General features: G+C 36.7%; 1 protein-coding gene across 7 annotated transcripts; it reads left to right on the top strand.

Moving 5' to 3' along the window:
• PWWP3B (PWWP domain containing 3B) lies at positions 1-25,590 on the top strand. 7 transcript variants are annotated; one of them, XM_057313463.1, is made up of 6 exons: positions 1-91; positions 2,667-2,852; positions 6,749-6,877; positions 9,076-9,261; positions 19,219-19,353; positions 21,818-25,590. In XM_057313463.1, the coding sequence occupies exon 6, from the start codon at positions 22,038-22,040 to the stop codon at positions 24,129-24,131; it is 2,094 nt and encodes a 697-aa protein (XP_057169446.1). In that variant the 5' UTR covers positions 1-91; positions 2,667-2,852; positions 6,749-6,877; positions 9,076-9,261; positions 19,219-19,353; positions 21,818-22,037; the 3' UTR covers positions 24,132-25,590. The 7 variants fall into 7 exon arrangements, with proteins under 7 accessions (XP_057169446.1, XP_057169431.1, XP_057169436.1 ...); XM_057313448.1 differs by having other exon boundaries at positions 6,701-6,877; positions 9,081-9,261; XM_057313453.1 differs by having other exon boundaries at positions 25-150; positions 6,743-6,877.
• The last annotated feature ends 1,863 nt before the right edge of the window (positions 25,591-27,453 follow it).

Here is a 27,453-nt window from a genome sequence, read left to right as displayed (position 1 = left end):
CTTGGATGTGAGCTGTGCCTGGCCAGTCTTGGGGGAGGAGCCGCATTACATACAGACTTGGAGGCTTCCGCCGAAGAGAAGAAGCTTGGAGGTAATGGCTGTCGTAAAAGCTAGTTATTTTCGGTGATTTCTGGAAACTTTCGAGTAAAGGTGAGAAAAGAAGGGACTGCTGCTTTAGAGTAAAGGGAAAGGAGTGTCGTTTCGTGGGGGTCATTGTTTCTATGAGGGGATTAATGTCTGGATTTTGTATCCCTTCAGATATTTTAAAAGTCCACATTTTGAAAGTGGGGGAGGTGGTGATCAGATTACACCTGCGGAAAATATACTTCATGAGGTTGCCAAAGCTAACTTCTAAATAGGGCATTTTAGGTTTCAAACAAAAAGCAGTGGTAACAAGAAATGATGAAACAAAAGTTGAGAAATTAATCTTTCTTACTTTGAAAAAAAAAGATTGCGATAATCCCAAATGAAAAATGAAGTTAGTTGGGGGGTGTTGGCTCTTTATATTACTTTGGTTGTATTGTGTTTCTAACAAATCTTACTGTTGTGAAGGAATTTATATAGTGATAATCTCAAGTAATGTATAACTGTGTGGATTTAAATACTTCTGAAAATTAGGAGTTTGGTTATTTGTCAGGGGTTACTCAACGCCTTAGAAGAATTGCTTTTTTATAGATGTTCAGAAGGCTATCTTTGTCTACATCTCTACCTATCTATCAGAAAAGTATTCCTAATTTTACTATAATCTGAAAAATATCTGAAAAATCATAAGCTAAGGAATAATGGACATATGTTAATATAATAAAACACAACAAACAGTATGTCTAGTAATAGAAGTCTGAAAAGATGTCTGGAGGAAAAAAGAAGAAATTTTCCACTTCTTTCTTCCACATTTCACTTAGCATGTGGTAACTGTCAACATAAACGAGAGAATTTTAAAACATGTGGGAGAAAACTACTTTCTCCAAAATGTGTAAATATATATAAATATGGAAAGATCTTCAAATATATGGGTGAATAAATGTAATCTCAGATAGTACATTCTAGTATATCTATGATGAGGGGAACAATCAGAGGGATTAGACTCAAATGTAAGCAGTAAACAACTCAGTGGTTGGAGTAATGATGGTGTGTATTTTCTTCTTCAGATTTTACATATCTTTAGAGGTTTTTGGAAACACGTAATGGAGCTGAGAGGGAGCAATCCATTTTGTTACAGATATTTAAATAGACACCACACGTACTCAATTGTCTTTATCTGAAGGTGGATCTGAGAAGGCTGGTTATCTGGTTACTTGGGCTTTTCTTGCTATTCAGATATTTAGACTATTGTCCAGACTTTGGTTCAAGCAGAAGGTATGTATTTGCATTTTGATGCACTCTTGAGAAATAATTCAAAAATATTTAAAACATATTATAGAACAGTCACATAAGGTAGTGCATCCATAATGTTGAATACTATGCAGCTGTAAAAAGAATAAGCTAATGCAGTGAGCTAAATAATAATAAGAAAAGGTGTCCATGGTATATTCCAAAAATAAACAAATTGCAGAATGACCTCTATTATGTTAATACAATGTACGCTAGAAAAATCTGGAAATATGCATGCTGCTTTGTTAATTGGGATATAGGTGTAGTGGAGAGACAGAACACTTCAGCCTTCTGTATATCATATTTCTCCATTTAAAAAACCTTACTTTGAAGAGTAAGCTTGAACAATTTTCATTATAAGAAAATGAGATCAAATTTTAGAAATATAGACAACTCTTGTAAAAGTAATTCACAAAAAGATGATGTAAGAAAATATTTATTGATATTCAGAGATGATCAAGCATATACTTGTTTAAAAACCATGTACATATATAAATATCTGTAGGAAAAATCAAGAAATATGGAGAGCAAACCCTTATATTTTGACCATTGTTGTGGAGATCTGCTTCCTTTGAAAAATTAAAAGATGAAGAGATAAAATATGCATGAGAGATATTATAATAAATACACTAAAAGGAGGAATTATGATTCCATTTTTGTCTAACACAATTCTAAAATTGAGAATGAAAAAGTATAGAAGCCTAAGAAGGCTACTGTCTGGATAACTAGTTCCCACCCTTCCCCACTAAGTACCAGGGTATCTGCAGTTCTGTTTCTAGTCACAAGATGGCGCTTGCCAGGTGTCCTAAATTTTCTCCAGGAAACCATTTTTATGAAGTGCACAAACAAAGCAATGAAACATGTTTCATTAGCAGATTATGAGACAGTATGTGCAGTGTGATTGCAGTTTTGTTGAAATTTTTCACATGTATAACAGAAAAAGCACCCACACTAGGATTGATGTGAGAATTCAAATAGAATGCAATTTTTTTAAAAGGTAGCTACAAAGGGTTAGATATAGAAGACACCAGGCAACTATTATTTCCCTTCTTTCCTGCACCCAAATCATACTTTTCATGAGAGAGCTCGTTTCAGCATGAAGCAAGTAACAACTGTATCACAGAGAGCATTTCAAATAATAACCAAAAGGGTGATAAACATGGCATCTACATCACAGATGAAATTTTACCTCATTCCTGTGTTTCAGAATGACACGCCTGCTGAAGTTTTGGTAGGGAAGTTTCTTTACACGTTTTCCACTGAATTGGTTTGATTCCCTGTCTCCTTTGGGACAGCCTAGGTTAATATCAAAGATACACATGACCTGGGGAATCTGCGTGTGATGCCATTTGAGCCCCAGAAAGGCAGTGCGACCTCGGAAGTGCTGAGCAGGGAGAAGGCTGTGCTGGACAAGCAGCTGGAGTGAGAATCAAGACAACCAGATCACAGGACCAGAGCCTCCACCATCCATGAGATACTAGGTAAAGTTCTTCCCATTTCATGAAATATTTCACGTTGAAATGTGTTGAGAACCTAGGGTATAATGCATTTGCTTCCTTCTGTAGCCATAGCATTTTGATCAAAAGCCACATTTCATACTAAAATTATGTTAGGTCGAGAATTAGCAGTACAATTTATTTTGTTTCCCATCCTGTAATTAAGAGTCATAGCTTCTCATTTTTGGGGGAAAAAAATCTCATGTGTTAAACCACTGTGAAGAAAATTGTGCGAGAGTCTATTCGGGTATCTACCTGAGGTTTCAGCCAATGGCCTGACTCTCCATTCCTTAACAGCTAGATTGTCATCACCGTATACTAGATAACATAGTTACAAAGAAACCTTAAAACCTGCGTAAGGTCTTCTGACCCTCCTTACGTAGACATCTGTATACTCTCTTGAATAGTATCTTATAGTGATTTAACACATTTAATTTTTTCCCAGCAGCCATCACGAATCTCTCACTCCTGAAGTCATACTCTTAATGAGGTTGGTGCTGAACCCTGCTATCCGTGTCCATGAGATTTTTGGTTGCTTTGGACAGACGGGGCAACACTAGCAGTGTAGAAAACACAAAGCCACACATTCCCTCATGATAACCCAGTGGGGTGCAAAAGGCCCAAATTATCCAGGAACACAAATAATGTCCCTGACACTGCCAAAGCCACTCCCACACACATTCCCTTCTTATAGTACAATAGAAATAATAAAGACAGGATATTGGGTTTGTTATCATAATCTTTCTTCTCTGTTTTTGTTCCTCTCCCCCGAAACATGTTCCGTGTCTCTAACCTCGGCTGATACTCACTATTTATTCTTCTGATTTTTATCTTATCTAGCTTCATTTTCATTGTCCACATTCTTTCTGCTTAGCAAAGTAAACTTTGTGTCTGATCCCTTTTCTTTTCTGCCATGTTTTAATCTAATTCAGTTGTCACCCGATGAAAATATTTCTTCAGGTTCTTTTGTGAAGTCTCAGAAGGATAAGAGGCTACTGCAGGTGAGAACCATTTACTAGCCCTAGTAAGAAGAGTTAAGGGTTCTTTAAAAACACTGCTTTTCTAGAAAACCAGGCAGCTAAAACCAGATGAGTGACATATGTATTTTCCTAGCATATTGTGTATCTTTTGATTGATTTCTTGTCTCTGTTTGGCTGCACTGATTGAGCATATGTGCAAATTCAGTTTCTTTGTGGTTAAATTAGGACTGTTTTTGCCCCCTTTCCTGTACTTCCTGTATCATCTGTCTCTTCCTACACACTTAGACAGGTAATAAACTCTTTTTTATTGTACCATTAAATATGATTTAATATTTAGACAACCTAGGTTAATATGAGAGATGCATGTGACTCATGCGTCTTTCTTAACTATGCTATCTAGTGTGGGGAGATGACAACTTAGCATAGCTGTCAAGAATTTGATATGTTTCTCTCCACTGAACTAATAAAGGTCTCAAACCCACAACTGCCTGCCTGCCTGTTCGAACCCTTCAAAAACGCGACTCTGTCATAATGCCTCCATGACAAATTCTTAAAAGCTAGACATTGGATTCTGCCAACAGAAATCCATATCTCCTCACCAAAGACCCCTTGATGTCCTTTATTCAGATGGGTTAGCAGAATAATTTTGACCCAGTCTGACCCTGCTGTTATGTGTCTGTGGAAGAATGATGGCTTCTTCTTTCTTTAGATTCCCCAGAACAGACAGTTTTCTTTCTCTTGTTTGCTAATTACAGGAAGAGCTGTGTCATACTGCAGCTCTCTTTCTCCAACCTGAATAGTCAGAGGTGGCAGGAGGCAGTTGTGTTTACTTGTTCACTGTGATAATGGATGGGGTTGTGAGGGTCTCACCAAGGTTACTTATGTTTTATTTATTTATTTATTTTGGTTTGTTTTTAAACCTAGCATGACATTATCTTAAGAGAACTAATCCCCTGAATGATCCATTGGCACTGTGTAGGTTTTAGCACTTCCTGGGAAACAACACCTCTGTGTTAAAAATCTTAATTTAAATCTTACGTTCTGAAATGTTTTGTGAACACAGAAGCTCAGTAAGAGAGGATAGAAAAACGATTTTCTCATATTGAATTAGAAGTTGCAAACAACGAAAGCACAAGAAAAGGAGTTGCCAAATGTAAATGAAGATGGAATGAACTGGGGCATTTCTCTATGGAACAAATGACTGATTTTTCAGCCCCTGCCCAGGAAAAGCTATATCTTCAGGGGAAGGTACTGCCAGGCCCTGCAACACAAAAGAGATATGTCATAACTACTCCATGGCCAAGTCAATGCTATCATGCAGATATGACCAGTGCAAAAACATAGTGCAAAAAATATTTTTTAAATTTATGTGGAACTGTGAATGTACATCAAAGATGGAGAGTTCATAGATAAGTATGGTATAGTTATTGAAGGTGGTTGTAGTTCACCAGTGTGTTCGCCTGAAGGGACATGAAATTAAACACCATGTTCACCAGAAGGGACATGAAATTAAACAATGCTCACTCTGGGGTTACGTTCACCAATTTCCTCACAGTCTGAAGGAAGGTAAATGACATCATCCTCTGTTCGACCAAAGAGTCAGGATTCCAAGCCGAGGAGGCAGTGAATACTGGTGGAGAAAGAAAACATCCTTTTGTTTGGGAGTCAGATAGACTTTGGCTTTAATTCTGTTTTGCCCTCTTTCCAGCTTCATGACCTTGCACATGAGCCAAACTGCTCATTTCCTCATTTTCTGGTCAACCATCCATTGTATCATTTATTTGCATCTTTGTAAGTGAAATTAGTAGAAAAATCTCATTGTTCTTTACATTCGCATCTCTTTGATTATCAGGGAAGGTGAGTTCTTTTTCATGTATCATTCACTTTTAATTTTTAGTTTGAATGTTTGGGCTTTTAGAAGCCCGAGTGAATAGCACTTTCCTTTCTCCACTGAACAAATTGATATAAAACAAATAAAGTTGCAAGTGGGAGCCAAAATGTCAGCTTTTGTACCAGGGGAAGAGAAGTTGCAGGGCATAGATTATTGTGAGAATCAAGTGGGCCTTATAAATCCACATTTAAACAAATCTACCGAACAGCCTAGAGGCTTGCAATGCACAAAAAGGTGAGAGATACCTGTAGTTGAATAACTTGAGCTTGCTCACAGGAAGTAAATAGGATCAGGGAAGAACTATTCCCTCCGAATATTGTGAATTACCTATTTATATCCTTTGCTCAATTTTTCCACTTTGCTGTTTATTTCTTATTAATTTGGAAGCTCTACTGTAGATTCGAGATTTTTTTTTTAATTGAAAACAATTTTGTGAAGTTTGTTCTTCTGTTTTCAACTTTGGTTTGTTATGTTTTTACCATATGTTTTTATTTCAGTATATTCAGATATAGATCTTTTTTTCTGTAAGGATTTTGGCTAATGTTTTATGTTTAAGGAATGACTGTACTTGAAAAAACTAGAAAATGTTCCGAAGGATAAACGAGACAACTCGAATAAAGAGATATACCATGTCCCAGGGCCAAAGGAATAAATTTGTAGAGCTATAATTCTTCACAAATTAATGTATTCATTCATGGCGATCAGAAACAAGGACCTGACAGGTCTTTTTAATGGATGATGACCAGTTGGATATTGAAATCTTGTAGAAATAAGGTGCCAGAAAAGGCAAGAAAAATATGCAAGAGCTATTTTTAATTGGGTCTTTATTTTATGATAAAGGGATTTGCTACGTCTTTTCAGGAAATCACCTTACCCCTGTGGTTTGAATGGAAATTAAAGAGACACATGTTGCCATTTCACTTTCAAGTCTTTTATAAATGAACCTTTTTTTCCCCTTTAAGTGAATTTCAGTTAACTTGGCGATTCTCCTCCCTCTAATTGAGGGAAAGGCCCCCTACTTTTCCCATCACAGGGAGGGGGCGGAGCATTCTCTGAGAAGCTTGGAAGTGAGCTGTGCCTGGCCAGTCTTGGGGGAGGGGCTGCATTTCACGAGGCTGCAGCTGACAAGAAGCTTCAAGGTAATGGCTGTCTTAAAGCTAGTTATTTTCTGGGAATTTCTTCGGGCTTTGGTGTTACGGTGAAAAAAAAAAAGAAAAAAAAAAACCAGACGTTGTTGCCTGGGAGAGGTGGGAATGGAATACGGTTTGGGGAGAATTGCTGTTATTGTGACAGAATCAATCCCCTGAAATTTTAGTTTCTCTGGATATTTTATGAAGTCCACAGTGTGGGAATGGGCGATCAGATTACAGCTTCTAAATTAAGACTTCAGTCAGGCATGCGTTTCATGTTAATTTTTGCATGGCATTCCATGTTTCTATTTTTGTTACAGATTGTATTATATTTTGATGTAAACGTTCATTATTCTACACTAAAAGTAACTGATAGAAAAATGTGAGCATAAAAAGTGATTGAAACGTACAAACACAAATAGAAATGTACACGAACATATGTGGAAGGGATTCAGATATGCCGTTGAATGATAATATTTGTGAAAAATATATGCATTTTCCTGAAAGAGAACTAGACTCCCATGTTAACAGTCAGCATCTCTGAAGTGTTCAGATTACTGGGGATCTCAAAATACATTTTTATTTGGTTTCAGCATTTTTAGAATTGCTTTATTCAGTGATCATTTTTATAATGAGAAGAGCACAATGAAGCTGCAACAGTGTACCTGTTTGGTTTCAGACACATAAACATTCACAGACACGACAGACATGCAAACATACCCCCCTTGTCTTTTGCCGATAGTGGAAATTTTCCTGGACCTGATCAAGCCCGTAGCCTGGTTGCTCTGTTGGCTACCTCCCTGCATGTGTCCTCCTTGCAACTCATTCTTTCAGACCACAGGTATGGCTGTGGTCAGCAAGAACTATTTTTCTGTATCTTTTAAGTTTATTAGTGAGACAGGGGGTTTGGTTCATTTCTATTAGCAGTTTTAAAAATATCATGTGGCATGGTGCATCCATATAATTGAATGTTACATAGATGACAGATGAAAGTATGAACATGTAGTGATTTGAAAAAATGTCTGAGAAGTCGTATTAGGTGAAAAATGGAAATTGCAGAATGGCAAGCACTATACTATGTCATTTAAAGATAAAAGACTGCCTTAATACTGTATGTCTAACAAAATCACAAAAAACATAAGGCTGCCTGCTAATGGGATTGTGTGGTTGGAGACATAAGACAGTCTTTGCTATCTCTATGTAAAAATAATCCTTAATATATAGTCATTTTTTAACAGGAGCAGAAAAAAGTTTGAGATAAATTGTTACAAATTGGGGGTGGGGGGAAATCACATTTGAAGTGATTCATAATCAATGAAAATACTTACTGATAGGGAAAAACTTTCAAACTATGCGCTTGAGCATGAAGAAAAGCTGGTCTGAAATTATATGTATTCAGGTGTATTTGTAAATAAAGGTTATGGAAAAATATTCAGGAAACCATAGTATTAATTATTTTTCTAGAATTATACTTTCTTTTTATAAATCACATCTTTTCAATGTTCAGTTAAGTATGCAATTTTTCATCAGACCATTGGAAGTAAAGACATTAGCATTCCATTTTTTGCATAATGCATAACAAAACTCTAATTTTGAGCATGGTATATTCTAGAAGCCTGAGAAAACTACTGGCTTGGCAGCATGTAGTTCCCACCCTTCCATAAGAAGGACTTGGTAGTAACAGAGTGCAGTTCTGGTGCTGGTCACAAGATGGCGCGTGCCAGATTTTCCCAATTTTCTCAAGGCAACTATTTTTATGAAGTGTGCAAACAAAGCCATGAAACGTATTTTGTATTACCAGACTATGAGACGGCATGTAGAGTGTGATTGTAGTTTCATTGAAGAAAACTGTACGTGTCTAGAAGAAAAGGTCCTACATGAGGACTGATGTGAGAACTCAAACAGAAAGCATTTTTTTTAAAGTAACTACATAGAATTCAGCCTATAGAAAACACAAGGCAGTTGTTATTTCCCTACTCCTCTGTCCTCACCTCATAAAGATGATATCAGCATGAACGAAATAACAACTGTGTCACAGCATTTCAAATAAGAACAAAAAAGGAATGTAAGCATGGCATCTGTATCATAGATGAGATTTTGTCTTATTCCTGTGTTTCAGAATGACACACCTGCTGAAGTTTTGGTAGGGAAGTTTCTTTACACGTTTTCCACTGAATTGGTTTGATTCCCTGTCTCCTTTGGGACAGCCTAGGTTAATATCAAAGATACACATGACCTGGGGAATCTGCATGTGATGCCATTTGAGCCCCAGAAAGGCAGTGCGACCTCGGAAGTGCTGAGCAGGGAGAAGGCTGTGCTGGGCAAGCAGCTGGAGTGAGAATCAAGACAACCAGATCACAGGACCAGAGCCTCCACCATCCACGTGACATTGGGTAAGGCTCTTCTCGTTTCATGTTAAAACATGGTTAAGTTGAGAATATGCGGTACATTTTTTTTTTCTGGCTCAGTAGCCATAACATTTTAAATTTTAGATCACAGATTCTAGTGTTAGGAAAGAATTATCTTAAACTTCTAGAAAGGAGTTATACAAATGGAAATCTACTTGTGGAAGACTTGCAGGTCTCTGCCAACTGCCTGACTCTCAAGAAGTCCTTGAAAAACTACCGTAGTCGGTAGGTAGCTATGGCAGCCATTCCAAATACCTAACTCCTAAGCTCATCTTCCTAATGAGGTCATTGTGCTGTTGTCTGAGTCCAGGAGACACAAACCCCAGCATCTGTGTCTGACTGCCTTGGGTAGAATGGGCAGCAATGGCAGCTTTAAAAAGTTAAAATTACCTTAGGGGCACCTGGGTGGCTCAGTTGGTTAAGCGTCCAACTCTTGATTTCAGCTCGGGCTGTGATCTCAGGGTCATGAGATTAAGCCCTGCATCAGGCTCTGCTGAGTGGGGAGTCTGCTTCTCTCCCTCTCCCTCAACCCCTCCCCCCCCGTCGTTGTGTGCCCTCGCTCTATATATAAAGTAAATAAATATTCTTTAAAAAGTTAAGATTACCCTAGAATAAACCTCAAGATGCCCCAAAGTATCAAAATATCCAATAATAGAAATGGTTTCGCTGACACATTCCTCAACACCCCCCCATCTCCTACCATACACACCCTCATTCATTTCTTATATGCAATAGTTATAATAAGGAATACATAGTGGGGCATTATAGAACTACTTCTCTTTTTCTGAATTTTCAAATATTTTTCTCAACCACAATGTTTCTTTGGTGCCAGGTATATATTCATCTTTTTGTATGTCTTCTCCATTTTCATTGTCCACCTTCCTTCTCCTTTGACGGAAGGAATCCCTTTGCTTATTCTCTTTTCTCTTTGCCTTCTCTTTAAGTGACTATTTTCTTACTCCCTCACTTAAGGGAATATTTCTTATCTCCCATTCAAAATCACTTACTCATGCTTCCTCACAGATTTTCAGAAGGATATGTATAAGCACTGAACGAGAAAACTATTTTGTTGCCCTAAGGCAATAGAGGCTTCTAAAATCACAGTTTTTGTGGTTACTTGGGCAGTCAGACACAGCCCAGTGACCTAAGGATTTTTCCAAATGATTCAGAGTTCACTGGTTGATTTCTAGTCTATATCCAGATGTACCAATCAATCACACACACATTCAGATCTTCAGTGATTCATTTTGAACTTCTTTTATTTTGCCTTTCTTATGTTCTTATCTACTCCTTGCTGCACACTTAGACTGTTACTGAACTTTTACAAATTTTTTTAACTTGTCCGTCTCTTTGCTTGTTAATCCCAAGAAGAACACCATAGCTTAGTCTCTCTACTTCAAAACTTAGATTGTAGTAAAGCTTTGTTTTTTATGTGCTGTGATGATGAAGTTGTGAGGTCCTCAACAAACTTTCTTTTAATATATTTCCCATTCCATCATCCTGAATCTTAATTTCCTAGCAGCTTCAGCCATTGGCACTGTGTAGGTCTTAGCATTACCTGGGGAATACGAAATCTCCAGACGTGGCAGGTTTATCTTCTTGTGACCGCTAGGTCACTGTTTGGTATTTTTTTCTTTTTTCCTTCTTTATCATGTTCACATAACATTTGGCCAGAGACTATGGAGTCCCTTTGGCTGTGGCAATGATTCACTCTCTGGCTAGCCTTTTTCTTACCTGGGATACTCATTCTTAGTAAGCTTTCTTCTGATGTTCTTCCTCTTCAGGTGGGCTGACATTCAGCCAGTGAACATTAAAAATAAGGTTTTAACTTTGTTTATAGCCAGTTTCAGTTATTTCTTTGTGCCTATGGCTTATAGGGGTCATTCAATATTTTGTATATCCATTAAGTATCTACAATTCCTTGCTTTACCAATGCTCATGGCCCCCTCATGGTTTTTACAAGTGTTCTGACTGAACCATTTCCACTCTTTTATATGAACCTTATACACTAAAGATATTGGTATTTGTTTATTCTATAACCACACTGTCTCTCTTATGTTATTTGGCTTCTGCTTTCTCACTGGGGACATAATTCTTAACCGGATCTCTGTCTCCAGATTATGACACTTTGGCTTCTATTACTTCCTTTCCTTCCATTCACATAGTTGAGTGGTATGTGAGAACTTCAGTGTAGTTAAAGGCTCTGCCGATGAGGATAAGTTTCACAAACTATAAGGTGCTGATGTCATCTGGATTCTTGACATATGTCCTATTTAACCAACCTCTGATGAAAGAGATATTTAGTGAGTATATAAATTTATAGAAAGAGATACATAGCTGCATTAAAAGTCATGTGTCTTAGGTGACACCCCCAACATTTTAAAGTAAGTTCAGAAATATAAGTAAGCAAAAATTAAAGATATTTAAAAAATTGAATCTCTAACATATTCTTTGTACACTCCAGAAGATATTTTTACACATACTTTGTGGTTCCCACAACCTTTTCTGGTATTCATGACCCAAAGCACAAATCGAACTCCTATATGTATTCCCATTACTCTGACAGTAAAATACAAACTTCTCATATAGGTTATATTCTGATTTTGGATGCCTTTTTGAGGCTCAGGTTTACTGAGGTATAATTTACATAGAGTTAAATTCACTCTTTTAGGCGTATAGATTGATGAGTTTTGACAAAGGTCTGTAGTCAAGTAATAACCAATAGATTCAGGCTATAGAATATTACTATAATTCCAAAATGTTCCCTCTTGCCCCACTATAGTCAGTATTCACTCTTTACCCTGATACCCAGGTGACCACTGATCTAATTTCTGTCCCTATAGGTTTTAATTTTCCAAAATATCTTATACATGGAGTCATATAATATATAGGTTTTAACATCTGGCTTCTTTCACTTAGCATAATGTTTCTGCTATTTACCCTTATTGATGTATGCATCAGTAGTTTATTTGTTATTCTGTTATTCTACAATTTGTGTATCTACTCATGAATAGATTTATAGTTTTTGGTGATTATGACTGAAGTTGTTATAAACATTCCAGAACAGATCTTTGTCTGTACATAAGTTTTTATTTCTCTTGGGTGAATATCTAGGAGTGGCATTCCTGGATTATATGGTAAGCATATGTCCAACTATATTAGAAACTGCCATACTGTTTTCTAAAGTAGCTGTGAGATCTTGTATTTTCACCAGCAATGTATGCGTTCTAGTAACTCTGCATCATTGTCGGCAGCTAATACTGTCGGGTTTTTTTGTCTTTTTAATATTAGCCATTCTTATAAAGGTGTTAGTGATGTCTTACTGTGGTTTTGCTTGCATATCCTTAATTATTAATAGTGTTGGGCATCTTTCAATGTGTTCATTTGATATTCATATATCTTCTTTGGTGATGGTCTATTTAAATTGGTTGTCCATTTTTTACTGGGTTGTTGATCTTATTATTGGATTATAGGAGTTCTTTATATATTCTGGTTAAAAGTTCTTTATTAGATGTGTGTTTTGCAAATATATCCTCTTGTGTATTTTCATTTTATTTTTTTAAGAGACGTCTTCAAGTTCAATTTATCAAATTTTTTACGGTGCAGGCTTTTTGTGTTTTAATAAATCTTTGTTTAAATAAAGGCCTCAAAGGTTTCCAACTTTGTTTTCTACTAGAAGTTTTATAGTTTTCACTTTTACATTTAGGTCAGTAATTAATTTTGAGTTAATTTTTGTGTATGGTCTTATGTAAGGGGTCAAGGTGAATATTTTTACATGTGATGTCCAATTTTTCCAACACTGTTTGCTGAAAAGACCATCATTTCTCCATTTAATTATCATTGTCAAAAATCTGTTGACCATATTTGCTGGTCTATTTGTGTTCTATTTATCTGTATGTCTATTTTATAGTACATAGTCTATTTTATAGTATAATATACTATAATAATTAATAAGTGATAACTAAGAATATACTTGATTGCTATAGTCCTTTCTTTAGAGGAGGGAGAAGAGCAGAGGGAGAAGGAGAGAGAGAATCTTAAGCAGGCTCACACCCAGTACAGAGCCCAACGCAGGGCTCGATCTTACAACCCTGAGATCACAACCTGAGCCGAAATCAAGGGTCGGACACTTAACCGACTGAACCACCCAGGCCGCTCTTGATAGCTAAAGTCTTAAAATCAGATAGCATGAATCTTCCACTTTGGTATTCCTTTCCAAAAGTGGTCTGCTATTCTAGTTCCATTATTTTTCCATATGCACTATAACGATATCTTTTCAATGCCTACAAAAAGTCTGCTGGGATTTTGGTTGAGATCGAAATGGTTCTATAAATATGTTTGGAGAGAAGTTACATCCTAAAAATAGTTAATCTTAAAGTCAATGAACACGATATATTTATTCATTTATTTAGGTCTTCTTTAATATCTTTAATCAGTTTTTTGAGGTCTTCAGCATATAGATGTGCACATGTTTGTTAGATTTGTCCTACCTTAGTACTTCCTGGTTTTTTTGATGATATTATAAGTGGTACTTTTTAAAACTTCCAAAATTTACTACATAGAAATAAATTATTTTATACTGACCTTACATCTTATGATATTGATAAACTTCCTTACTGGGTCTAATAGCTTTTTTTTTTTTTTATAAATTCATTGGGATTGTCTACATGGATCATCATGCCTGCAAATAAAGACAGGTTTATGTCTTCCTTTCCAACATGTATGCCTTTAATGTACTTTTCAGGCATTACTGTATTGGCTAGTATCTCCAATATAATGTTGAATGGTAGCGGTGAGAGTAGACATCCTTTCCTTGTTCCTGATTTCAGGGGAAGAGCATCCGTGTGTCACCATTGAGTATGATGTTATCTTCCAGCTTTTTAATAGATACCCTTGATCAGATTGAGAAAGATCCATTTAATTCCCAATTTTCTGAGCTTTTTTATCATGAGTGTTTATAGAGTTATGTCAGATGCTTTTTCTGTATCAATTGAGATGATCTTTTTTCCCCCTTTAGTCTGTGGATATGGTGAATTACATTGATTTGCAAATGTATAACTATCTTTACACTCCCAGGATAAACTCCATTTGGTCATGATATATTATCCTTTTTCTATATCCTTGGACTTTTTCTAAATCATTTTCTATATCGTTTATATACCTAACATTATTGGATCCATGTATTGTTTATGAGGACATTGATCTGTGGTTTACTTGTTATGTTTTTTTCTTTTCTAGTTTTGGTATCAGGTTAATGCTGGTATCAAAATATGTTGGAGATTGTATCCTTCTTTTTTCACTATCTTTTTTCACTATTATCATCTGGCTTGCGTAGCATACATTATTTTGCTTAGAATGGAGCCTGGTGTGCCAGAAGATTTTTCTCAATGATTTTTCTCCACCCTATATTCAGCAATCTCTTCACATCTGTGCTCCTAGACCGGGGTTCTCTCTGCACACTCTTGCCTATTTTGCAGCAGTAGGCTGCTGTTATTATTAGGTGCTAGCTTCTTGGTGAGGCAGGGAGTGCTCTTTGTTGTCCTGTCCAGCCTCAACCTTAGGGAGGCCCTGTGTAACTGGACCTTGAGGCTTGTGCTGGCTGTCTCAACATTCTTTCCTCTCAGCATGGTAGCTAACCTCTGATTTGTACTTGGAGTTGGTCTTTGGTGAGAGATATATTCTTACCCCTTCCTCATCAGTAGCTGACCACTGCTTTTATTCATGTAGGACCCTGGGCCTAAGGGTTTCCTACCCCACCTCAAGGTCAAAGGCTTTTTACTTCTACTCTACACCCCACCCCACCCACCTTCAGCAGCAAAGGATCTCTCTGCTTTTGTCCTGGGGATGGGAAGGTTTCCTGTCTCCCCCTCCCTGGGCACATGGGTTTTGCTTCTATACTCCCCCAGAAGCAGTGGATTTTTACATGTACCCAGGAGGGGAAGGTTTGTTTCTTCTCTTCTAGTGACTTAAGGCTTTTGCTTCTCACAATAGAAGGGTTTAGATAAATGTGTAGGGCTTTGTGTCTGTCCGCCAGCAATAGCTTATTGCCTTCTGCGTACCTCAACCAGTGACATGGGCTCTTTTTGATCTCCTGCTTTGTCCCTAGTCATGTGTGTGTGCTTCTGGTTAAGGACTGTGAAGAAGAACTTGGCAGTGAGTGAGTGTGTAAGTGTCTGGGATGTCAGATATTCCAAACTACACTAGCCCATTAAGAATGTAAAAATTCATTAAAATTTGAGCTGATTTCTTTTTTACCTGTTTGCATGGCAGCCACCTCTGTCCCATGCTTTGCCAAAAGTGAAACAGTGAATGTGTCCCTCTTTAATAGGGCTGGTCACCCTTTGTAAGTCAGTTTATCAGAGTTCTCTGATGGGTTCAAGGAATGTTACAGTTTTGTAGATTATCTAGATTTTTATCATTGTTTACTTATGGGTGACATTCTCTTATGGTTTTTCATATCCTAAGTGGAAGTAGAACTGGTACTTTCTAATAATGTTATGTATGGGTTATTTTTGTTTTCTTTGTTATTAAATATGCTTTAGGAAGAAGCAGATGGTTTCTAAAGCATATTTATAAAGAGTGGATTTTTATACAATGGTTATGAAATGTTTCCACTTAAATTTTATTTTTTTAATTACTATCAAGTAAAATCATATTTTATAGTATCATATATAATACGTGACTTCTTTTTGTATACACTTCTTTGGACTTTACACAAGTATAGAGTCATATAATCACTACCACAGTCAGAATATAGAAGAGTTCCATCACCCCACAACTTTCTGTGCTATCCTTGTATATAGTCACACCTTCCCCCTACCTGTAATTCCTGGCAGTCAATGATCATGTTGCCATCACTATACTTTTCTCTTTTTGAAAATGTCATATAAATGGAATCATACAGTATTGTGGCAGACACAACCTAGGTGGCCTACCTCCTCCTGCAATTCCCCCCCCTTAAGAAGTGTGGGTATTAACTGTGACTTGTTTCTAATCAACAGAATTCAGCAAATGTGATGGTATGTCACTCACTCCCATAATTAGGTTATATAAGACAATTTTATGTTAGATTAGATGCAGAACCAGGTACAGAATTTTAAGTTCCAGTGACTCCCAAAACATAACTATTTCAAATTCATTAATTAACTCATCTAGTCATCCAGGCACATTACAGAGCATTTTCCATTTGCAGTGAGGTAGGTACAGTGTATCTTAGTGATTAAGAGCATGAACTCTGGAGTCAAAATACCTAGATTAAAATTCTGTGCACCTCATGATCTCTAGATATCCTGGTAAACATTCATTAACCTCTAAAGCCTTGTTTAGGAAATGGAAATACTCATAATACCCACCTAACAAGAGTTTGTGAGGCTCAAGGGAGACGATGTATACAGAGCCCTTGGCAGAGCTCGTGGCACGTGGTTAGAAACACTTGGGCTTCTACAGTCTTTGTCATTATTATGAATAATACTACTGTTGTTATGCAGAATGAATTGGTTATGGAACTGTCCTCCATGAAATAACTGATTATTAAATGAGGTAATATGTCAAGTGCTGGGAACAGGTTAGATACTATTAGATCTATAAGTATTATCTGTCTTCATTATAATAATAGTAGTAGTAATAACCTTTATTATTATTGGTTGTCATTCTTCTCCCCTTCTTTCACAGAACAGTGAAATATAAAATATTATCCAAGGAATTAATTTTTTCCTTTGCATTTTGTTTGGAAAATAGTAAGGTAGTGTAGCATTTCCTGATTTATGTGCAATATAGAAAATAGACAAATAAAAGAAATTATGGTTTTGATGTAATGACTGTACTTTATTTGCATTTGTTTTTTCCAAACATGTGAAATGAGAAGACAAAATAAGAAATATTTCATTATGAAACATATAATTGAATATGTCTATTTATTTAAATAAAGACATATTTATATTGGCCTGATAATCCTCTTTAAATTATATAGTAATACTTTGAAAGCTTTGAAAAGATTAATTCTGTAATATGAATATTACTTTTGTTAATGATTGCAAGATCAACTATTTTGTTCCACAACTAGAAACAGAGACTGGAAAACACAATGACTTAAATAAGATAAAGTTTATTGTGGCACTAAGTTAAAGTGTTTGGAATAAAGCCCCATTATTCAGGGGTTAAGGATCTTCCATCCCTAGGGAGTTGCATCCTTTTTCTAAGTCACTTGATCCAGAATGACTATCTGAATTCTATCATGGTCAAATTCTAAGGGGGAAGCAAGAGAAAGAGGAAAAGTGAAAAAAGCCCTAGTCGACTTTTTACTCCATTTAAAGGTACCTTTCTGGAATCTTTACAAGTATTTCTGTTTACATTCTTTGGCAAGTAATTCCATCATATGACCAGTGGCTTACATAATAAGGGAGTCTGGGAAAAGTAATATTTTAAGAGTTTACACTGCACCCTGAATGCAACTGGGGTTCTCCTAACGAGGGAGAATGCAAACAGTACACTTAGGGTGAGCAACTAGAAGTTTCTGTCCCAGACATTATAACTATGATACATGGTTGTTAAAAAAAAAAAAAACACATTAAACAAATAAAGGAAATCTATAAGAGATTGAAAACTTCCTGTGGCAGAGAGAATGGTATGGGGTTCACCAAACCCTATTTCATTTTCCTCCTGGGTCACAGAGAGATCGCTTTCCCTGGCCTCTATGACAGTTTTATCTAGTTGACTGTGACCAGCAGTGATGTTTGCCAGTCCTGCCCCTAAAACCTGTTACAGGATTCTCCAGCCTCCCTTTTCCTAAGATTGCTAGCCAGGTGCAAAAAATGCAGTGGAAGACTTCAAGGCTAAAGAAGATGGTACAGTCATAGACGGAAGAAGTTTAAATCTCTTAATGACTGCTAGGAAGAGCCATCCCTCCCCATTCTAGCCACTTGATGGCCTACATTGTACTTTGACATCAGGAAAATAAACTTCGGTGGCTCAGCCTCTGAGATTTAGGGGTTGTTTATAGTACAGAACATTACATACTCTAATTATTAGAGCCCTCAATAATATACCAGTCTAGAGATGATCTTCATTAATTTGTTGGTACTTACTGTTCCAATATTAAAGCTTATATAAAGGTGGATTTTTATAATATATATGCTGTATGTTACATGATACAGAGACCAAATAAAACACTTTATCCTTAAATATCTTCATTCCAAAAATTATCACTAATGATATAGAAAATTGGCTTTCTAAGTTAAATCAGAAATCCAAATTTAAATTCAACACAAGAGACTTTTAATGAAAAAAATTTACAAAATACATTTCAGACATACAAATAAACAGAGACATGTAAATTTTTAAAAATTAATTATCCCCACATTGAATTGCCTGAATGAAAAATACCAACAAAATATAAGAAGAAGGAATTTCCAATTATTGACGAGGGTATGTAAAATGGACACTTTCCTGCCAAACCAGGGATTTTTCTGCCTTTAGTCAAAAATATCCATGTTTGTGAAGAATTCTCTGAAACTTTCCTAAGCATTTAGTAGAAGGACTGAATAAAAGGAAAGATTTACCACGTCCTAGAAACAGAAAAATAATTATAAAAAAGCCATTCTCTCTAAAATAATGTGCAGTTTGAGTGCATTCCCAATCAAGATCTTAATGAGCTATCTAAATGGAGGTTTATCAGCTGGCCTGTAAAGTTTACCTGCAAAAGTAAGGTGCTAGAGAAGGCAAGGAAAAAAGAATATGTTGGAATATTTTAAATTAGATTTTTGTTTTTTAATAAAGTGGTTTGCTAACCTCTTTTTGTCAAAAAATCACACACCCTCAGACTTGAATGGAAATTAAACAGACACTTGTTGCCATTTCACTTTAAACTTTTTTGGGAAAATAAACCATTTCTACCCTTTCATACTTAAGCAGTTTAATTTGGCAATTCTCCCTTCTCTAATTCAGGGAGACGCCTTCTGTCATCCCCATCACAGGGAGGGGGTGGAGCATTCTCTGAGAATCTTGGAAGTGAGCTGTGCCTGGCCAGTCTTGGGGGAGGAGCTGCATTTCACCAGTCTGCAGCTGACAAGAAGCTTCAAGGTAATGGCTGTGTGAAGGCTAGTTATTTTCCAGGGACTTCTCAGGATGCTAGAGTAAAGATGAGGAAAATAGGAAGGGTGGTCTTAGAGTGGTGGGAAGGGTGTGTGCTTTTGAGAGAATTGCTGATGTTTTGAAGGAATTGATCCTTTGGAAATTTTTTATCTCCCAATGCTTTGTAAGTACACAGTAAGAGAAGGGGTGATCAGATTACAGCCTCTATATTAAGGCTTTTCTGTGCAGCATGGCCGTTCATGCTAACTTATTGACTTGGCATCCCATGTTTATATTGTCAGACATTCTGTTACTCTTTGACTTTTTAAGCATTTATTAATTTACACACAAAAAATGATAGATAAAAATATTTGACAGCTTGGGGGAAAATACTGTAAATCGATTGCCATAGAGAAAGATTATGTATGTGTCATCTGCACATGAGTATGGAAAGGGGAACATGTATGTAGTTGTGTGAAGCCATTTGTACAACACACCCATGCATGTATATATGTGTGGTTAGAAGAAAATTTGGGAGAAAATAAACTGCTCTGTTAACATTTCTGGGTGGTCAGGTTATTATTTGAATGTTATTTTGTAGTCTGTTTCAGCATCTTTAGAGTAGATTTCCCCATGATTATTTTTATAAACATGAAAGAAAAATAAAGCAGAAACAACATACCCATTTTGTTTCAAACACATAAGAATTCATAGACACATGCAGGCATGCAAACATACCTTGTTTTTTGCCGATAGTGGAAATTTTCCTAGACCTGATCAAACATGTAACCTGGCTGCTGTGTCAGCTACAGTCCTGCATGTGACCTCCTTGCAACTCATTCTTCCAGACCACAGGTATAGCTGTGGTTAGCAGGGCTGTGGTCTGACAGTGAGATAGAGTGGTTTGTTTCTATAAGCACTTCTTAAAATGATTATCCAGCTTGGTGCAATCATACAATAGAATAGTATGTATCTGGAGAATAGAAACATGAACTTCTACAGCTAGTGATTTGAAATGTCTGAGAAATAGGATGGAGCGAGCAAAGCAATTTATGGCATAGCATTTATCATATGATCTCTCTTAAAATAAAATATGTATGTTTAGTGACATATTTATACTACTACTGGACTTGCCACAAGTCTGGAAAAACATGTCTGCCACAGTATTAATGGGATTATTTGTGTGGTTGGAGAGACAGGCTCTCTATTTAAAATACTGTTACTATATATTCATTTATTTGGTTTATATCATCAGGGAAAATATTGACATAAAATGTTGCAGATGTGGGGAAAACCTCATTTAAAGTAATTCATAAAAAATCATGTGGAAAATACTTTTTTGTGTGGAATGATGTTCAAACTCTTCTCTTAATTGAGATCTGACATTTGTTTGAAGTAATATGCATTAATTTATATATGTAAAAAATTCTGGAAAGATAGAAAATATTCCTAGTGAATATTTGTATAGAGCTGTACTTTATTTTGCATATATCTTTTTGTATCTTCTCAATTTTTAATAAGCTTCTGGATGTTTTTATAACCAGAAATATTGTAGTTGAAGACATTATAACCCTGTTATAATCCTACACAACAAAATCCTTGAGCCTAGAACAAAAAATTATAGAAGCCTGGGACAGCTCCTAGCTGGCTAAATGTAGTTCCCACCCTTCTCTCTTGAGAAGGATCTGATAGTGATTGAGGCCAAATCTGAACTTCTTGGGGAGGCTGCAGTTCTGGTTTTGGTCACAAGATGGCACTTGCCAGGTTTCCTGAATTTCTCCAGACGACCATTTTTATGAAGTAGGGAAACAAAGCAATGAAACATATTTTGTATTTGTGAACTATGAGACAGCATATCAAGTGTAATTAAAATTCTGTTGAAAAAATTATATACTTAAAGAAGGAAAAATCCACATAATGATCGATGTAAGGATTCAAACAAAGGTCTACAGTCTGGCTCATAGTAGACATGGGGTAATTGTTACTTCTTCCGTCTTGTCCCCACCTCACAGTTTTCCTGAGAGCAATTATTTCAACATGAACTAAATAGCATAACAGTATTACAGAGAGAGAATTTAAAATAAGAAGAACAAGAAGGAAAAGAAACATGATATCTAAATTGCAGATGAGATTTTATCTTAGTGTAGAGTCCCGCTGCCCTAGGTATAACATTAGGGGCACCAAAGTCCCACAGTATCTAATAACATAGAGTCCCTGACACACCACCTCTGTCAGTGTGTACACAAATTTATTCCTTAATATTCATGTGCAATAATAAGGGCGTGTTCTTGAATTTGAGATATTATAAAACCATTTCTCTACTTCTCATCCCCTGCATTACATTATATTGCATTTTTCTCCTCACCAAACATTGTTCTTTCTTTTACCTCTTCTCTGTTTGCAACTGCTCACTTCTGCTTTGACAAAACAATTTTTGCTGATACTTTTCTTCTTTTCCTTTTCCCTGTTCTAGTTTTCTCCATATTGTCCCATTCAAACCACGTGTTCACGCATCCTTGGGAAACTTAGCTGGAGAAGAACAGGCCACACAAGCTGTATACCCTTTGTAGTTCTAAGACAAAAGAGGCTTTGATCAGAGTAGTAGAACTGTAGAAACTGCCTTAGCAGTGTCAAGAATAGTCAGACACCTCAAGTTCTGATAGTAACCTCTTGGCACACATATCTAAATCATAATGGATGCTGAATATGTCCTGTGCAATTGGAAAGACCAGTTATGGCCAGCAAAAGTTTTGTCTAGATCTGAGATGTCATCAGACAGTAAGAGAAAAAAGACATTTTCCCTAGAAGTTCAAATACTCTCACTGGATGAAAAAATTAATGTGGAAAGCACAGAAACAAAGATTCTAAATAAATCTCAAATTGAAACCATTGCCTCCTCACTAGCAGCACAGTCAGAAGTCAGTGATCCACCTAGAAAGGAAACAGCCTATGAAAGGTCACTAAAAGTGGCACTGGATATTCTGAATGAAAGAACAAATTTGAGTCAAGCAAGCAATTCAGATGAAGAAGCAACCACTACTCTGTCTCAAAATGATCCACAAAAGCTTTCTGATTCACCCCCTCGTAAAAAGTATCGGAAACATGAAGGAGATGGAGACGACTTATCAAAGTGTCTTGAGGAAAGTGAAAATGCAACATCCCTGTTAGTAGCTAATTTAGAGAATAATGATTCCCTGTGTGATGATAAATCACAGGTGCGTGCAACCATTGATAATCTCACAAGTGAAATGGAAACAAAGTCATCAGAAAACTCCGGCTGGTATGAAACTTTTCCTTCACTTTCAGAAGATGAGGATGAAAAGGAAAGCAAGAAAAAGATTGATATCTCAGCAGTTATGCCTCTGTATTCCACAATCAAAGAAGAAGATGTATGCGTTAAAGACGAAAAGTTCACTCCAACTTGGCCGTCAGACACCTTCATTGTGCCCAAAGTTGAGAAAGAGGAGGCAAAGGATATTGGCCCAGAGACTCTGGCTGTTTCCTCTGAATGCCCTACTTTCTCAGAGAATATTGAAGACCCTGGAGAGGGTCCCTCAAATCCATGCTCAAGTACCAGCCAGAATCAACCTGTGGAATCAGAAGCAGGTGCTGCAGCATCCCCCAGGCATTGTTCATGGGAATGTCAGGTTTCACGTAGTGCCTCTAACCGTGTCCTGGATTATTCACTCCTTCTTATGAATAATGAAACAAATCTTCAGAGACTGGATTTTGAAGAACTTGGGGAAGAACTTCAAGCTTCTGATAAGTCAGCACAGCTAAATCCTATTGATACTTCCATATTAGATGACAACGAGGAAGATGAAGAACTTCCACGCTTTGTTTTTAATTATGAGCCTCGTTCATTTGAAACAGGAATGATAGTCTGGTTTAAATATCAAAAATATCCATTTTGGCCAGCAGTGGTGAAAAGCATCAGGCGAAAAGAGAGAAAGGCAAGTGTGCTTTTTGTTGAGGTAAGCATGAATCCTGAAAAGAGAGGCATTAGGGTGCCTTTTAGAAGATTAAAGAAATTTGATTGTAAAGAGAAACAAGCACTAGTGGAGAAAGCCAGGGAGGAATACAGTGAAAGTATTGACTGGTGCATCTCGCTGATTTGTGACTACAGAGTTAGACTAGGTTGTGGTTCTTTTGCAGGCTCTTTCCTTGAGTATTATGCTGCTGATATTAGTTATCCACTTAGGAAAGTAATCAAACAGGACACCTTTAGGAACTTATTTCCAAAGCTGCATAATGAGAATTCTGGGGAACAGATGGTTGTGACTTCCCAGACCAAGAAAATGTCCTTCCAGAAAATTCTTCCTGACCGAATGAAGGCTGCTCGGGACCGAGCCAACAAGAACCTAGTGGACTTCATTGTGAATGCAAAGGGAACAGAGAACCATCTTCTAGCCATTTTAAAAGGCACGAAAGGGTCCAGGTGGCTGAAGTCGTTTTTGAATGCAAATAGGTTCTCTCCCTGTATTGAAACATACTTTGAGGATGAAGATCAGTTGGATGAGGTGGTGAAATATTTACAAGAAGTCTACAAACAAATAGATGAAAAGATGCTGACTCTGATAAGAGATGATAAAATTAAATTTATCCTGGAAGTTCTTCTGCCAGAAGCAATCATTTGTTCAATTTCTGCTGTTGATGGATTAGATTACAAGGCAGCTGAAGCAAAGTATCTAAAGGGACCATCCCTAGGATATAGGGAAAGAGAATTATTTGATGCAAAAATCTTATTTGAAAAGAGACGGAAACCATTAACAAATGAAGCTCAATAAATCTCTTGAGAGTCCAAACCGTAACAGGAAACTTTCATAGATATTAACTTCAAAAAGTCACTGAACAATTCTAACATATATTTTCCAGAAACGGGAGAGTTTGAGTACTGTGTTCACTTTTTTTTTTTGCCATCTCTAGGATTTGCAAATATTACTACATTTTTGCTTCCTTTTCTTACACTTCTTCAGAGTCAGTTTTATTAACATATATCAGCAGTTTTCCTTTCCTGTACATTTTTAGAATGCATAATTCCTAAATTATTTTTAAGGGAAAGTACTGTTTTGTTTTTTGACATTTTTTTGTGTCTCTGCTGTATAGTTAAATACAGTGTGCACAATCATTTTAATATTAAAATTGCACTGGTGTTAGATATTAAGGGAGAGAATGAAAAAAAGTCAAAAGAACATCACTTATATATTTTTTGCTTAATTTTTATAAAATATTAGGTTTTGTCTTAAGATAGTTGAATTATTTTTCCTGCCATGCCTATTTATTTTTGGAAAAAAATAACTCTGAGACATGGAACCAAAGATAGAGAGATGCTTTGCTATATATTATAACTAATTGCACTTGCTTTTGCAAGAAAACAGTCCGGAATTCAAAAATAAAGTAAATAGATTACCCGCATGCAATCTATATGTGTGTGAATAACATCTCAGCATGCAGAAAATAATTTTGGCAGCCTTGAACAGGATTGTTCATTTTATGTTTCCCTGAAATTCCATTTTTGAGGGTGTCTGTTATTCAATAGCTGAAGGGTTTCTTAAAACAGGCTTTTGGCTGTCTTCATTACTAACAGTGACTATATCTTAATATAGCCTTCTGACCACATGTGGAAGGCACCTAGAGTCATTGTATTCACAGTCTGACTACTCTAGATTAGTGAGTCTAAGCTAATTGCTTAAGAGCCCATCTAGTTTGATATAAACTATAGAAAATGCAAGCACTTTGTTCTGAGTCTTGTATCTCTGAATACATAGTCATTTGTTTCAAACCAAGCAATCTTTATCATCTGGCTTTTTCGTGAAATAGTTCAAATTGGTTCCAATACTATAAATGCCAACTGGTAAATCATTCTTGGCTACTAGAAAGAGTAGATGGAGCAGAATCTGTGAATCTGGAAATGAGTCACAGAAAAGGCCTCCATTTGGCCAAAGTTGACAATTATCTGAATATGTTTTAAAATAAACAACTAAAAGTTAATGTTTGAAGCCAATGAAGTGTTGATTTTAACTTGAAACAAGACTTCAGTGAGAATAAATGTTAGGAGAGCTACTTTATTTTAAAACCTTGACATAAAAATAAATGCTAAAGGCTTAACATGAACCTGTCTGCATTTTTACTGAGTGAGACAAGTGTCACTCTTGGGTTTTTGTTATGTGTACACATGGCCACATGTTTATGTAAAATTTGCAAATGTTTGATGTTTTGACTGCAATAAAGCTATTATATCTTTCACTTTTGGATGGTCACTTTGTCATACTTCAGATTGTGCAGCTCCATAAGTGGTGTTTCTGTGAAAAAAATATATATACACACACATATATATTATAATTTGTCTGAAATTTTTGCCTGTTGTGGTCATAAGTTTAACACTTGTTATATGTTATCATTTTAAATAAATATTCATTTTCATGATTGATTTTGTATTATTTTAAAAGAAAGCCTTCTAAATTGTATAAGCTTCAGATTCCACAGAACCTTATTTGGACCCTGCCTGACAAAGACCAAGTCTCCTTGGGCGTACAGCCTATACCAACCCACATAGCTTCCTCATGATCCTGAGACGTATTTGACAACAGACATCACCACATTCTATGTGGATCTTATACCCTGGGAAAACACTATTTACTCTATAAAATTGTGTTCCTTTGATTCCAATCTTGCCCACCTTCGGTTTTCTCAGTGGAGTCAATCCTATCACTTGGTTCTAATATTTTCTTTACTACCTCATTCATTCATTCATACAACTGTGAGTCAGGAGAGCAAAGAATGTGTGGTTTAAAGCCCAGCTCTAAGCATTTAAGGTGACCCAAATGACAGGGTCAGATTTAGGATGCATTACATCATAATAGAAATATTTATTAATCTTGTGGACCACTCATATTTGAAAACCAGAGCCCCAGGCTTCCCCATATTTGTGAGTTCCTGGATATATGGTTTGAGGTAAAGGGAGGGTATGTGATTCCTCCTGGGATTTCATGTTGTGGCATTTACTGAAGTGAGGGAGATGTGTTTCAGATGTGCATCTATATTCTCTTTGGGTTTTTTAAAAGATTTTATTTATTTGAGACAGCAAGGGAGAGCACAAATGGGGAGGAGAGGAAGAAGCAGGCTCCCCACTGAGCAGGGAACCTCACATGGGGCTTGATCCCAGGACCCTGAGATCATGACCTGAGCTAAAGGCAGCTGCTTAGCCAACTGAGCCACCGAGGCACCCCAAATATTCTCTTTAAAGAGTTGGCATTTGGGGTGTGGGAGTAGATGAGTTTGGCTTCCAACTCTGTGGATCCTGAAATACCTTTCAGCCTGAGTGGTTGCAGAGGCAGGCTCTAAGACTGCCCTAATCTGAATCTCTAACCTAGGTTTGTTTGTCTGGTGGGAAGGCCCAACCTGTCACCTACGGTAACCCATTAGGTTACAGAGACCTTCATCTCTTTCAGTCATAAGGCAGACTGCTGAATATAAGGCACAGATTCTAATTGTAAGTTTAGAAGAGCTGCATGGAAACTTCATTCACATTTACAGGTCTCTATATCAATGTATATGTTCTAATAAAGAGTAGAACTCTGAGAACTGGAATGGTGATAAGTGTGAGAATCTCGAATATCTACAATCCCCTGAAGCCTCAGCTGAAAAAAGCAGCCCCCTAACCCTTGCTATTGGTGAGCAGCCTCCCTGTTCATAAAGACAAGGCAATAACCTCATCTAAGGGACCTACCTCAAAAGACATTGCTTATCTTACCCAACATCCATATTTTTCATTGCTTCCAACCAGAAGGGTAGTCTCTGTGTAGGTGGAAAATCCAGAATGAACTACACAGACTGGCTAATGTGTAATAACATGAACTAGAATGGTATATGTTGGAATTGACTTTGAGGACGACAAATTAGCAAGGAAGGAGGCAGAGTGTAAGTGAATATAGGAGAGTACTTACTGACTTGGGAACACAAACCTGTAACTCAGAATTCAATGACCCGGAGCTGCCTTAATATACTACTCAGGTGACATCTTTAAGCATGGACAACAGCCTATAGTAAATGAGATAGTAATACTGGAACTTCCTTGACAAATGCTGAAGAATTGGTGAAAAGATCAAA

Source organism: Ursus arctos, chromosome X (assembly GCF_023065955.2).
Source record: "Ursus arctos isolate Adak ecotype North America chromosome X, UrsArc2.0, whole genome shotgun sequence".
Classification (NCBI taxonomy): domain Eukaryota; kingdom Metazoa; phylum Chordata; class Mammalia; order Carnivora; family Ursidae; genus Ursus; species Ursus arctos.
The sequence above is the reverse complement of the archived record's forward strand: the minus strand, read 5'-3'. Positions and strand labels throughout refer to the sequence as shown.